Genomic DNA, 14923 nt, shown 5'->3' with positions numbered 1-14923 from the left:
GTTTCTTTCTCGAGAACTTTTCCCCATATGTGTTGCTAGGAGACAATAACGACCGTGTACTTAAAAGAGACAGAAGAAGTGGCCACAGATCAGGGTAGGGGTGGAGCTGGCTACTCTCTCTTTTTACCTGGGGGTTTCTCTGAAAAGGGTAAGAGATACCGCGAGAATCGGGGTGGGGAAAAGGGGTTGGGTGCAGCCCCTAGCTCTCTTGTGCTCTCGGCATTCGGGGGGGAGAGAGGCTGCTGTTGCTGTGGGGAGAATTCGTCACCACTGCGGGGTTCAGTCTCCTGCTGCCTTTCTTCTACTGTGAGTGGAGCTCTGCTTGTAAGAGTGGCCCCGTTGCACTGGGACCTCATTAACACTCTACTTCACCAAACAAAGGACCCGTCACTATCTGCTCAGGTGCCTCAGGGGAAAACCTGCGATCCCCGAGCCCTTTTCCCCCCCCAAGGGAGCCTGCTGTGCTCAGGAGCGGGGCTGTTGCTGCCCAGCCCCCTGCCGTATCTTTGCCACTGCTTCAGGTTTTTGCTACACTGTAGCCCCCGCATCCCCTGCCTGCCAAGACGTCCCAGCTACAGCTGCGGAGTTTCTGATACATCTCATCTACCACCCCGGGATTTTGCTTGTTCCTGCCGTGCCAACTTGCTACTTCCGAGAGTCCTGCTGGGGCACCGGGATTGACTGCTCCTGGGGGTTTGTAAAGCAAGCCCCTCTCCCATCCCTTCCCGTCTCGGTCAAGCCGCCATTACTCGTGTGGTCTCCAAGCTCGCATCACAGCGCCCCCTGCAGCCGCGGGGAAATCATCACATCTGCCCTGCCCACCGGGAGCCACCAGCGCCCCTGCCGGCTGTGACCAATACTACACCAAAGGGGAAATTGTTTAAAGAGCAGGGAAGAGACAGTTTATTGGGTTTTCTGTTCTTGTTTGTTGTTGTTACCATTGTTGTTGTTTGTTTGCCTTGTTATATATATACATACTAGTAAAGAACCGTTATATTCCTTTTCCCATATCTTTGCCCAAAAGCCCCTTAATTTCAAAGTTATAATAATTTGGAGAGAAGGGAGTCATATTTTCCATTCCAAGGGAGGTTCCCACCCTCCATGGCAGACACCTGTCTTTCAAACCAAGACATTTTAAAAGCAGGCATAAATATGATGGCATAAGAAAGTGATTATTACAAAATACATTTGTCAGACAATTCTGCTCTCACTGTAGAGGTTTTGAAATATCAACCTCTAACAAAACATAGCTCATGTAGTCACAGATTTTTAAAGAACAAGTTAATACTGAAGCCTAAAATCCTACATCTAAAAAACTGTGAATGTTGCTGTCTACAAATTATTAATCTATGTCAGAATTTACCTGAAATTTCTCAAACTCCTCTTGCTGGTTGGTAGTCTTGCGAGGGAAGTGAAAATTTCTTCTAGTATTAGCTGTCTATGTTTTTCATACCTGGAGAACACCTATTTAACAGTATCAGAATTGTTAAAAAACTATTTGTTGTTACATAAAATATCACTTGTTAAACAGATTTTAAAATTATATATAGAAAAATACTGTTTACGTGACATTTAAATAACTTATATTTAATGCATACGTTGCTTTAAATGCATTGCTTTGTTTTTTCAAAGCAAGCATTTCTTTATAAAATACATAAAACCCTTTTCAAATATAGCTTTTTTAATCTTCAAATAGCATAAATGTGTAATAGCTCTTAAAAATATAATGTGTTTTAAATTTTGCTGCCAATAGTACAATACACTGAAAGTCAAACAGTGTAATGCTACACTATCAGACTCCAGTATAGAGCAAAAGTCTGTGGTAACATACATTATATGTGAACACATGTATAGTTTTAGAGCACATTTGAGAAAACTAAGCTTTGATGTTTGCCTAACATGAAATATTAATTCATTTTATGGGGTCAAGATTGTAGAGTTTGCTTCTCCTTCTGTTCAGGCAGAATTACTTTTATAAATACTGGAGTACATAATCCTTACAAAGATGAAAAACTTTCACTTGAACAAACACATCTGTGTTGCACTGCAGTTTTCCTGAAAAAATATTTTATTTGCCCCATGAATTTTTCACATAGCCACCTCTTCTGAGGAAAAGGACTTGTTCTATTATATATTTTATAGAACTATCCTACTAGTTCTATGGCTTATACCATCACATAAACTAATCTTAACAAAGGAGGTAAGAAAAATCACACTGTTAAGATTTCTTAAGACAAGAAAGAACAGGTAAGAGGAAGGGGTTTGTGTTTACACTTTAAACGGCATAATCAAAATTAAGTAAATTCCTTGGCTTATATAGGCTATTTCTTCCTATAGAGTACTCTGCAAATGGGAGAAGCTCAAGTAGCTTTAATATTGTTCCTAGATTTTGATACCAAACTGTAAAAACATGCAAGAATAAAATTAGTTCTAAGCTCCAATTCTCTACCAACAAAAATATAGCCTATGTAAATGCCCTAATAACTCTCAGAAGAACATGAAACTACTGCAAATTAAAAATTACTTACTGCAGTCACTAATTTGATGGCACATAGCTGTAGTTCACTGACATTTTCTACAAAGAAAGGTGTTATTCCCATAGATGATATCTATCAACAGAAACAAGTTATTGTAAGTATATTTGACTATTAAACTGTTATTTATGCATTTTCACAAGTAGATTATTCATTCATCAGGTAAGGTATTCAACAACATGTATTCAATCATATGGTTTACAAATAAAATTATTAAAGGATATTTTAATACGATCAGATTCAACTTTTCTTAAGTGTACAATAAAAGCTATTTAAGATGTGAACATTACTACAGAACAAACTAGTCACTGCTGTTAATAATTCAAAAGTTTGTACTGGTTTCATATTTCATGTCATTGAGACAATTACACTTTACAGTCGCTCTGGAAAAATAAAAAATTCTCAGACAAAATTTTTTCTGATAAAACTTACTTGAAGAATAGTTGTATCAGTGAGAAGCTGTATCTCTAGCAACTCTGACAAACTGCTGACAATGTCACAAACTTTGTTATATAACATCACTATAACTCTTTGCTTGTGGGTGGAACACTTGGCACGTTTTGCTTTTGAACTTAAAACACCACCTGGAAAATAAAATATATCTTCAATTTTTTCAGTATTTCACATCAGATATTAGAAAGATGATCATCTTCTTCAAAAAATGTCTCCAAAACAAGTCCATTACTACAGCTTTGTAAATGAAATTTTTTACAAAAGAAAAACTATTTAGTAAAATCAGCTGGAAATCAAGAATTTCATAATTTCATAATTGCTTTGAATTCTGGATCGAAGATTCTTAAAACCGTTCTTGAATACCTGCACCTCAAGATAGGCATATGACAACAAAATGCAAAACATTTAGCATACTAACCACCATGAGGATCCACTCTATAAACAGGATCATACTGAGGATAGAGAGTGTTCTGCAAATGAAATTTTGTGTATTGAATAACTCTTTCTATTACATCTTCAATATATACAGCTTTTGGCATATTTGGTGATGTCATAATATTGATAGCAGTAAGACAAGCATCAGCAGATTTTGTCACTCTCTCCATAATAAGATCTCTCCATAATCTCTCCTCATCTTCAGTGTCATTGTTCTGTAATAGGTGATAGAAAACAAGACTGTAAACAAGTTAAATTTTTTTCCTTACCAAGTAAAATATAACATTATTTTAATACACTTACACACACACATACAAAATGCAGTATTACCTTTATGATACAAAAATAGTTTGGTTTAGAAATCAACAAATCTTTGTTTTACTAGCAAAAGGTTTGTAACCCTGCTGGGGGTTAGGTTTCTTTCCTTTTGTTCCTTTTTACTTATAGCATTTTTTTTCCGTTGCTAGGAAACACTAACAACTGGGTACTTCAGAAAACAAAAGAAGTGATCAAGCTCAGGGGAGGAGAGCATCTGGTTGCACTTCTCTTATCTGGGAGTTTCTCTCTGAGGGGTAGAGATACTGCGAGAATTGGGCAGGTAAAAGAAGGGGCTGGGGCAGCTGCAAGCGTTTTCTCTCTCTCGGCTTTGGAGGAGGACGGTTGGAGGTGCTGCTTGGGGAAGGGAATTCGCTGCTGCTGCTGGAGCCTCTGCTTGTGAGAGCAGCCACTGAACTGGAACCATATTAACACCTACCTCACTAAAAGAGGGACCTATCACCGTCTGCTCAGGTGCCCGGGATCCTGAGTTCGCCTCTCCCTGCCCTGCTGAGAGCCAGGCTGCCACTTCCCCGCCCCCACTGCTTCTTCGGCACTACTCCGAGCTTTTCGCTGCACTGTAGCACTGCATCCCCTGCCTCCCGAGACATCTTGCGGGCCCAGCTTGGTGCTTCCAAGAGTCCTGCTGGGGCACTGGGATCGGCTGCCCCAGGGGTTTGAGAAGTGAAGCCTCTCTTCCATCCCTTCCTGTCTCGGCCGAGCCGCCATTACTGTGTGCTCCCCGAGCTCGCGCCACAGTGCTCCCTGCAGCCGCATGGGGATCATCACACCTGCCCTGCCCACCAGGAGCCACCAGCGCCCCTGCCGGCTGTGACCATCACTACACCAAAGGGGAAAGTGCCTGTGGCCGAGAAGGCTGTTACTGGGTTTGTGGTTCTGTTTGTTGTTAATGCCGTAGTTGTTGTTGTTTGTTTGCTTTATTATACATACTAGTAAAGAACTGTTATTCCTATTCCCATATCTTTGCCTAAGAGCCCCTTAATTATAATTAATTCGGAGGGAGGGGGTTTACATGTTCCATTCCAAGGGAGGCTCCTGCCTTCCTTAGCAGACACCTGTCTTTCAAACCAAGACAAACCCTAAGTTACAGGTCTTCAATATCTCACTGTGTTCTTCTGGTAAATCACAAAGAACCTTTCTGTGTATCATTGAGAAGCACTATGAAGGAAGACTGTCACATTCTCTACTTAAGAATGATGTACCTTAATCAAAATCTAAACTCATTCATCTAGTGTTTTCTTCAGTGGCCTATACATACCAGTTGCTGCTTTGATCAGTCTAATTTTTGCCACTAGAGAGAATCCTTACACAAAAAGACTGTTAAGTCACACAAAACTCATGAGAATACAACTTTCTCCAGAGACCAACTCATCTATATCAATGGGTTTAAAACATGTCTTATCAAATATGACCATATAAGGACTCCATGATCCTTGGGGGTCTCTTCCAACTCAGCAGATTCTGTGATTTAGATTTAGCACAGGGTATGGAATCTCTGTATTTCTGTGTTTGCACAAGTCATAAAACATACATAAGGTTAATTATGACCACACAGCACTACTGAAATATTGTAATAATGTTATTAATAGCAAAACCAGGTGAAATTTTTAATAACTTCTCTGGTACAGAAAAAAATAATCTTTCTTGCCTGTATAAAAACACAGGCTGTTATATTTCTTCCACTGTGAAAGGAATGTTTTATGGACACGTAGAAAAAAAAAATGCCCAATAGTGCAAGTTACAGCAGTTACCATGAATATTTCAGGATGAAACTATCATATTTAAAATTAGGTCCAAAGATAACCTAATTGCTCTGAATACATGTTTACTATAGTAAAACATACTGAAATAATATAAACAATATAATTTTACTTCAAATCTTAAAATTTGGCAATCTTTTAAGCACATACATATTAAATCGAATTCCTTTCAGACACACGCAGTATTTGAAACTATCACTATATGGGATTCAAGTGAAGAAAACCCTATTCTACACAATGGTGTGAAACGATGTAATTTGAAAACTCACATGGTTAAATAATGTGGAAAGTTTTGATCCATCTTGAATATTCTTCTCCAAAATATTCAAGACTTTTACTGTTTTATCTGTTGAGAGCTAAAACAAGAAACAAAACACATCAAACAACCGTAGGAACATCAAGGCTTCCAAATAGCGGAAAAAAAGTCCAATCTAAGTATTGGATCATGATTTGTCAGGTTTCTGACATAGCATGATTTAGAATGCTGATAATAGAATTAAACTAGTGAAAATATGTTCTAAGACTGCAATCAAACTTCATTTTCAACCAGAAAAATACATAGAAATGTATTTAAAATTGCATAACTGTAATTAATGTTGTATAGTTATATGCTTTTGCATTTGCTTCTAGAAACAGAAATTTACCAAATCCGAGTATCAATCCCAAATTCTAGCTGACTATATAGATCTTTATTAAGACAAAATCCAAGTTCTATGGACAAGCAGAAATAAAATTCCCTGATACTTGAGTTCTAATAAAAAGGAAACATATTCTCAATAACGGTTAATTTTAAAAATTAGCATGTTGAAAAAAGTAGCTCAAATTTACTTGCTGATGTTCTACAGAATTGTGATTCAATAATCTGTAGAATACGCTAAACTCCAGGAGAATCAGTTTAATTCATCCAGATACTATTGGTGCTCACCTTTAGAAGCAACAAAATTCTGTTTTTATGCATACATGTAAGTATGTATGTGAATAAAACAGGTAACAGAGGTTAAGGGTGAGAACTATCAGGAAACAGAAACACTCACGCTAATATCATGCTACAAAGGAAGGTAGAGAGAACAAAGAAAGAGCCATGAAGAACATCTAAATCTCAGACTAAAGAAAACCCTTCAGTGTGACTTGTATAAGTGGCTTCACAGACACTTCATAAACATAATAAATGGTCGTGAGGAGGCAAAGTAAGAATTTAATACAAGACTGCCCAAAGCCAATAGTTCTAGGAAGATAAGGAAAGCAAGAATACTGTTTCTAAAGGTGTGATACCAACAGTTTGTGCCAACAGAAAGTTCCCTTGAAAAGAAGGTGGAAAGAGTATGGCAAAGAAATCACAATATGCAGTATACAAAAAATTAATCTTATTATCAGCTTAAGCATTAAATCTTTTAAGTTTGAAAGGACTCTTAGGAGAGAGGAAGGGAGTGGGCAACTCAGTGTGATGCTGGATGGACATCATATATTTACACTGCACTAATGGCATATATCAGCAAGGGTGGACTTTTTGACTTTGCCAGCAGGTTCTTTACTGTGGTTGCTCAACAGTAGCTGTAAGGAGCAAATTATGTGCTTCTGTGAAAGTAGATTAATTATTAGATTTTACTGCTCAGGCATGTGTTACCTATTGGCATATAGTGCTCCGAGTAAGCCCTAACACAGAAGACCATTTAAGTCTTGGCTTCAGAGACAGTAACAGTTAAGATGTGGGAACTTTTTAAGCACTTCAGCAGAAGCACAACTGTTCACAGTATTTGTCACAGATACACCTGAAGAGGATGGAATATTAGAGGGGGCACAAGTTTTTGTATGTTTAACAAAATTAAATGTTCAAGAAGAGTTAAATACTATGAAGATGTACCTTGTCCATAATTCCCATTGCCTTGATTTTTGCAGATTCACTCCCCAACTCACTAAGCTGATGCTTTCCCAGTAGCAGTTCTTGTGGAATCTCATCATCATCACCTTAAAAGAAATTAATTTAAAAATATCAATCACATTTCTAATAAGACTTCAAGGAAACCAGTATTTTACAGTCAATATGAAAAAGCCAACTGAAGAAAAAGAACTCAGTTTCCAAATAGCTAGCATATCGTAGTTCCATCTAATGAAGACTGATGATGACAACTTTTGGTGGTGCTAAAACGACTACTTGTTAAATACGACTGAAAGTCATAGATTAAAAATATTTTTAATCCAAGGATGTAGACACCATATCTGTAGTGATTTGCTTATTAAGGTGCTCCCTTTGTTCTAGTTCTAAAAAAATTAACAAATGATCTGTTATCCATTTCAAAATAAAGTCATGTTGGTCAACCTGAATTACTTCATCAGACACTTAGGCTAAATTGGCTTAGTTTCTACTGAAATGGATAAGGAGCATATAGTGATTCAGTGCCCCATCCCTAAGAGAATAAGCACTCTGCTGCTGAATTGAATAATCAATCTCTGTCGGACCAAAGGCCACAACAGATGCAAATTTATGTGCCTCAGAAATTACCAGTGTATTTGGTGTATATGTCCAGGTTTTGGTAGCGGGGGGACTACAGGGGTGGCTTCTGTGAGAAGCTGCTGGAAGCTTCCCCCATGTCTAACAGAGCCAATGCCAGCCGGCTCCAGGATGGACTTGCCACTGGCCAAGGCTGGGTCAGAGATGGCAGTGATGCCACGGGGATAATGTAGTTAAGAACAAAAAAAAGTTACTGCGCAGATGTAATTGGGGCGAGAGGAGAGTGGGGTGAGAATATGTGAGAGGAACAACTCTGCAGACACCAAGGTCACTGCAGAAGTAGGGACAGGAAGTGCACCAGGTGCCAGACCTGAGATTCCCCTGCAGCCCATGGTAGAAGACCATGGTGAGGCAGCTGTGCCCTTGCAGCCCAGGGAGGGCCACAGGGATGCAGAGATCCACCTGCAACCTGTGTAGGAGCCCATGCTGGAGCAGGGGAATGCCTGAGAGGAGGCTGTGACCCTGTGAGATGTCTGTGCTATAGCAGGGTCCTGGCAGGGACCTGCAGACATGTGGGGAGAGGAGCCCACACTGGAGCAGGTTTCCTGGTAGGACTTGTGACTCTGTGAGGGACCCACACTGAAGCAGGCTGTGCCTGAAACCAACCCCATATAAGAGTGATCCATGTTGCAGCAGTTTGTGGAGAACTGTAGCCCTTGGGAAGGACCCATGTTGGAGAAGTTCATGGAGAACTGTCTCCCATGGGAGGGACCCCATGCTAGAGCAGGGGAAAGACTCCAACTCCTCTCCCTGAGAAGTGGCAGGAACAATGGACAATGAACTGACCATAAACCCCATTTCTGTTTCCCTGTGCCACTGGGAGGGAGGAGGCAGATCTGAGAAAGTGGGGGAAAGGTGTTTTTAAGGTCTTATTTTACTTCCCATTATTCTGCTCTGATTTTGTCAGCAACAAATTCAATTAATACCTCTAATTCAAGCCTGTTTTGCCTGTGATGGTATTTGATGAGGGATCTCTCTTGGTCCTTATCTCAACCCATGAACCCTTTGTTGAATTTTCTCTCCCCTGTCCAGCTGTGGAGGGGAGTGAGAGAGATGCTTTGGTGGGTGCCTGGCATCCAGCCATCTTACATTAGCATTCTTTACAAAGATATGTTTGACAGAAGATACCCTAATGATGTCCCAAAGAGGTATCCTTTCCACTCCAAGGGACTATTATTTGTCTCATTGTGATTTATGTCCCTTTTGGATTCTGCAGGGAGGAAGGAGGATATTCTTCCTGTAGTAGCAAATTAAATTGGAAAGGTAAAGGCCTCCACTAAAGGTAGAAGCCATATAAATGCGGTATACTGCAGTGTGTTTCACAGGCTATTAAATCACAAAGAAGGAAGTTTGAAAATACGGAGATGCAAATTCCTTTCTTGTGTTTTTAACTGGGGGAAGCATTTTGAAAATTTTTGCCATATTACCAAAAGCTGTAAAATCCATGTCTTCTAAATTTTCCAAAATATTCTCTATTGAAGCAGCAAATCTTTTGAAAGTAGAAGAATCCATCATTTCTGGTGAAAAAGAAATGTATATATAATTATTTTATATACAAACCAGAAAATACAAACTATAGAAAATAAATATTCTAGAATTACCTTCAGGTGTTAGTTTAGGTTCATAAGCTTTCCTCTTCTTTTGTTTTTCTTTTTTCTTCATTTTTCTAGCTACTAATTAAGAGAATAAAGGATTGTTTACACTTTTTATGCTTATATTCAATACTGCATGTAAACATGTTTATTTTGAAATGTTTAACATATCCTTTAAAAATTAACTAGTGTTATGGAAGAAATTATTTTTTTTAAACAATCAGTTACCCTCACTGAGGCTAGGAAGAGGAGAACAATCATCCATCTCAGAGTCATTGGGACTGCGATTACGATAACGGCCACTACCAGAAGTCCTCCTTGCTTCATGACAATAGCCACTTCTCCTATGGTCACCAGAACTTCTTCTATCATGTTCTTCATACTCCCAAGCTTCATCTCTATCCTTTTTATGTCTTTTACGAGAAGCTAGAAATAAAATGCATTTTCATTATAAGGACAAAAATTCTACTTTTAATAGCTAAAATTTATACATCTGCAAGTTAAACACTATCATATAGATGTTCTGTAAAACAAGCAAACACTCTAAAACTATCATATAAAAATCTGTTATGGCATTATTCTAACAATTTCTACAATTCTAACAATTTTGAATTACATGAAAAAAGTACCTAAAACTGGGAAAGATGAGCAAACATTTAAAAATAAAAATTTATAGGGCATTGTCTTTTTTTTACAAAGGAAAGTAGAACAAATCAAAATAAGTTGCATCCTTTCATAAGAGAACACTAAGGTTGTCTAAATTCTATTATCTCGTGTCCATGTTCCAATTCAGTGATTGCCCATCTAACACAGTGAGGTCCAATGAGACTTGGTAACCTAGTTACTTAAAGATATTCTGTTTTGCCAAGACAACTAAAATTTTGTCTTGATATATATTGCAGGAGATTCAGTGTAAAGGAGAAAGATGGAGTCACAATCCTGGGCCAGGCAGCAAGTATATACCACAGAAGGTTATTAAAATCCGTTTTTAGTTAGGATCAAAAAGCCTTGCACAACTGAATGTTGAAAGACTGGGATAAATGTTCTATACAAAACCAGAAACTTGATGGAAATAAAGTGTGTGTGTAGAGGAGAATGGAGATTTCTTTGTTTTCAAATATAGTCCTGAAGGGCAAAGAGTGCTAAGATGTAATAGAAAAAGGATATGGAGAAAGGAGGTAATTTCATCCATGAAATCAGCCAACTCTCCATTATTTAAGGTAACAGGAAAGCAAAGAGATGTCTAATGCAGACTTTGCTATGAAGATCAAAATGGCTCCAAAACATTACATTCTACACTAGAAGAGTTTATTATTCATGTGAACTTGCATATAACAGCCCTGACATCTCTGTGTCTCTACCAAAGCCTCCTGAAGTTTAGAGAGGTATGACTGTACAGTGGGTTGTTTCTGAGTAAAATGGCTCCAAGCATTCAGACAGAACTGGAACAGAATTGACAAGTCCTTTCCACAACCTCAGTTTATTGAGAAGAATAGGAAACATACCAGGATATAGTCAATAGTCAGCCCAGGCTCAGAACTAATGAAACCAATATTAAGAGGTGATAGTAATGCTCTGCACTGCACCCTAGAGGGCTTCCACTTTTGAAAACTGCACAGAGGTGGTTCAAGTGTTAAAGGTAATAACTTAGTTCATGTTTTTGAGGTGTTCTGCTTATGGATCAGACTTGCTTCTGGAGACAGTATAGTCATGTACACAAGGCCTGAGCTACTAACACTCAATTTTAAAATGTTTGAGAGTTAACTGCAACTGAAGAAACAAAGAGCTGTCTGGGATAACTGAAGTGAGCATATTGGAGAAGAAAAGTAGGGGGTTTATGGGAAAAGACTTAACACATTTCAACTGATTCTTTTCCCTCATGAGGCAGTATTTTGTGGAGGTAGATTAAATCTGTCTCCAGAGTTTACAAATCATCAGTATCAATTTATGCTCTGTAGGACAAATTCTGACCCCAGCTATATCTCCATGAGGAAAGTAACTTCCAATATTGCTTTCCAGCAGAAAGTTAAACTGATCCGTTTATCAATGCTGCACAACAAAATAGAACGTGTTACAGTTGTGCTGGCTCTGCAAGGCAAATACCATGAACATGGGAACAGCTATTCACAATCAGTTATTGCTCTACAAAGTTTATTTTGAAGCAGATAAAAATGACTAAAATGTAAGTACTAATAATATTAAATAGTTAGCATTAATTTTTATACGTAAAGACTACTCAGAATATAAACATCCAATTTCCTTCTAAACTTTGCCAAACATTTATGCAATAACGCAGTTATCACTCATTGAATGAGATTTAATCAATTTTTAATTCTCATAATTTAATTTAATGAAATGCCCTTTCTTCATGAGATACTCAAAGAAATTTATCTGCTATAACAATAACTATTCCATATTTTTAAAGTTCAATTTTGGACAACCAAAAGAATTCTGAAATACATATTTGTAACACTACAAATCTATTCAGTGTACTTGTCACAGATCTTTCATTCTCTTAATCATTTTGTCTTGTTTTACCTGAATTCAGTTTTACAGTAATCTTTGAGAAATATTATAATTTATTTTTAACCCAGATGTCCTCAATGAATTGTTTAGAAAGATGACCAGATCTCTTGAGTGGTTGCAATGAACCTAGAATCCCTTAAAGCATATAATTACTGTGAAAGTTTTCCATAATTTACTTTACTCCACATATAAGAATTTCAACAGCCACTGGGGCTTACATGTATTACTTACATTCAAAAGCTTCTTCACTGTCATTGTCTTCATCAGAACTGATTTCGGCATATTTTGGTTTCTCATTAACCGTGCTACGTTTGCGCTTGTTCATTTTCACACGTTCACAAAGTGGCATGGTGGATTCAATTTCTGCCAGGAGATCAGGAGGTAATTCCTTTAACACTGACTCATCTATGCTACCTATTAGTGAAGAGTAAGAAGAACAAATGTGAACCTGAAGATAATAATAAAGGCTCAACACTACAGTCCTTTCTCAGGAGCTGCTTAAAGTATATCCACTAATAAATAATAGTACAATGAGATATACTTGTATGTATTTGACAGCCCTTTCTAAAGTTACATTTATTGTTCACATTGCAACTAGAAATTAACACAATACATTGCATACACATCTCCTTCAATAAAATATTTTGTTAGGCATATAAACAAATTCTAATTGGTGAATTTCCTTTGTAAAAAGACATTCTTGCTCTATTTCCACAAAATTTAGTCTTATTTTGGTTCATTCTCTGAATTCAGCAGGTTTTCTAACAGTGTATGTAATTTAAGGATTCATTATGCCTAATTAACAGTTCTGTTTATTCTCATTCAAATTGTTTAGTGCACACAAGACAGTAATCTTCCTAGTTCCAGCAGTCAGAGAAAATCTATGGCAGAATCCGTGGGGTCTTATACCTAAATACAGACAAAATCATTGACATTTCAATCTCTGCTTCAGATTTTTTTTCTTACCTCTTACTAGTAGTTTTATAATGCAACCCAAATTTTTGCTTGATTTTGTTACAAAGCATAACTGAAATATTTTCATTTAATATAGAAAAACAGCAAGCTGAAACACATTGGGTTTCTTTTCCACAGAGGTAAATACTTAGATATCATCACATGATTCTCAGCACATTTTGAAACTATGATTAGGCCCATTTGGTCACTAAAAAGGAATTTGCAGTCAAAATATTTTACAAGTGACACAAGGAAACCAAATTAATTCAGAAGTATTTATTGGGGGTTTGTTTGATGTCTTTATTTTTCAAAGAACCTATTGCACAGATTTCAAGATTATTGGACTAAACTGTTAACCTTTTTCCAACAACAGAACAAATGTCTTTGTCATAAGTGCCTCTCTCTCCTTCCCAAGAAATAGAGAGAAAATCACCTGCCAATTGCTATACTCACACACAAATTCTCCAAGAAATCATCTTCTGGATGATAATTCACTTTTTAAATTACATTAACTATATCACTAACATAACTTTCTAAAATTTACTTAAATTTTTAGACAAATATTCCATCTTCTAATCCAAGTTTAGTTTCTCCCCCACTTTAAACAACTTAAACTGGAATTAGAAGAGCCTGGATAAGAGAAAATAGTTTCCAGCAATAAAATGTTTTTAAGGTCTCATATATTACTGGTTTCACATATCTCTACAATGAAACTAATGATCAGAACATTATTTTTCTACAATTCTCAGGTATATTCATCAAGTCATCCAATTTAAGTGCATTTTAAAAAGGATTTAACTTAAAATATTGGGGTTTTCAAACTGAGGTAGGAAAAGTTATTTGAGGATAGCAAAAGTTGTTCCTTCTTCCCCCACGCTGTAGTCACTCGTTTATTTGCTTTAAATTTCCATCCTTTGATAGTCACCACCTGACAAAGTTCTAAAATTCATAATATTGCTTTTAAAAATGCTAGAAAACATTTCAAAGTGTGGTTTACCATGGTGCTTTGAAATGATTAGTCTTTGTGGACTGAACACTAGATTGAAGGTCGGCAGAAATAAGACAGCATGGACAGATCAGTTCCTCTGTGCACATCAGCAGCTGACTGGATGCCAGCCAGGTCTAATCTGGATGCTGCGTAGTCATGTCTGAGCAGTGGTATCCCTACATTAATACTCTTTGCATGCCTATGCAATGTCTGAAGAGAGTTAGCATACATTCAGCCTCAGACTAGAGAAAAATTTGCACATACATGTTCAAGACAATTTCTACAGGTGAAATTGCTAGAGGGTCTCAGATTCTGGGTTATTTTAACATGGATTCTCCATGCACTGTTGGTAATTTCATTGAAATCAGGGGGACAATACACAAGAGCATAAAGCCTATAGGAAATCTGACCAAATATACTGCAAAAACCAGCTGCAAGGAAAGGAACAAAAGTTGTGTTATGATTCATACAGATGCTTAAATGCTAGATGGGCTACATGTACTTACACTAGCAGGAGTATTTTTTACAAATATATCTTTAAGCCTTTCCTAGTCTACAATGAAAAGTAAATTTAAAACCAGAATAATTAGTAAGACAGATTGCTTGGAAAGGAAATAAGAAAAGGAAACAAATCAGTAATGGATTGTATACCAATCTTGGCAAGAGTTCCATAACCAAATTCTAATTCAATTCAATTTCAAATTCAGTTTTAAAACTATGCCTGAATGTTTCATGATGTAATTTTAAGATTGTGAACATTTTGAGGAACTGCTAGAACAGAATTCATTCTTATTTTCTTTATACCATGCACAAAGAACATATCAGTAAAAAATTAT

At 37.2% G+C, this 14923-nt stretch overlaps 1 protein-coding gene across 2 annotated transcripts in view; it reads right to left on the bottom strand.

Annotated features, from left to right (window-relative positions):
• The window catches only part of LOC128782892 (nipped-B-like protein), a 158050-nt gene that overhangs the window by 35161 nt on the left and 107966 nt on the right, over nt 1–14923 (bottom strand). For both annotated transcript variants that reach the window (XM_053933401.1, XM_053933402.1), the window contains exons 11-20: nt 12377–12559; nt 9848–10045; nt 9629–9700; nt 9455–9544; nt 7380–7483; nt 5788–5874; nt 3406–3637; nt 2967–3118; nt 2529–2609; nt 1364–1464 (exon numbers count right to left, since the gene is read on the bottom strand). In XM_053933401.1, the coding sequence (XP_053789376.1) occupies nt 1364–1464; nt 2529–2609; nt 2967–3118; nt 3406–3637; nt 5788–5874; nt 7380–7483; nt 9455–9544; nt 9629–9700; nt 9848–10045; nt 12377–12559 (1300 nt within the window). The remainder of the gene's footprint in view (nt 1–1363; nt 1465–2528; nt 2610–2966; nt 3119–3405; nt 3638–5787; nt 5875–7379; nt 7484–9454; nt 9545–9628; nt 9701–9847; nt 10046–12376; nt 12560–14923) is intronic.

Source organism: Vidua chalybeata (assembly GCF_026979565.1).
Source record: "Vidua chalybeata isolate OUT-0048 chromosome W unlocalized genomic scaffold, bVidCha1 merged haplotype SUPER_W_unloc_4, whole genome shotgun sequence".
Classification (NCBI taxonomy): domain Eukaryota; kingdom Metazoa; phylum Chordata; class Aves; order Passeriformes; family Viduidae; genus Vidua; species Vidua chalybeata.
The sequence above is the reverse complement of the archived record's forward strand: the minus strand, read 5'-3'. Positions and strand labels throughout refer to the sequence as shown.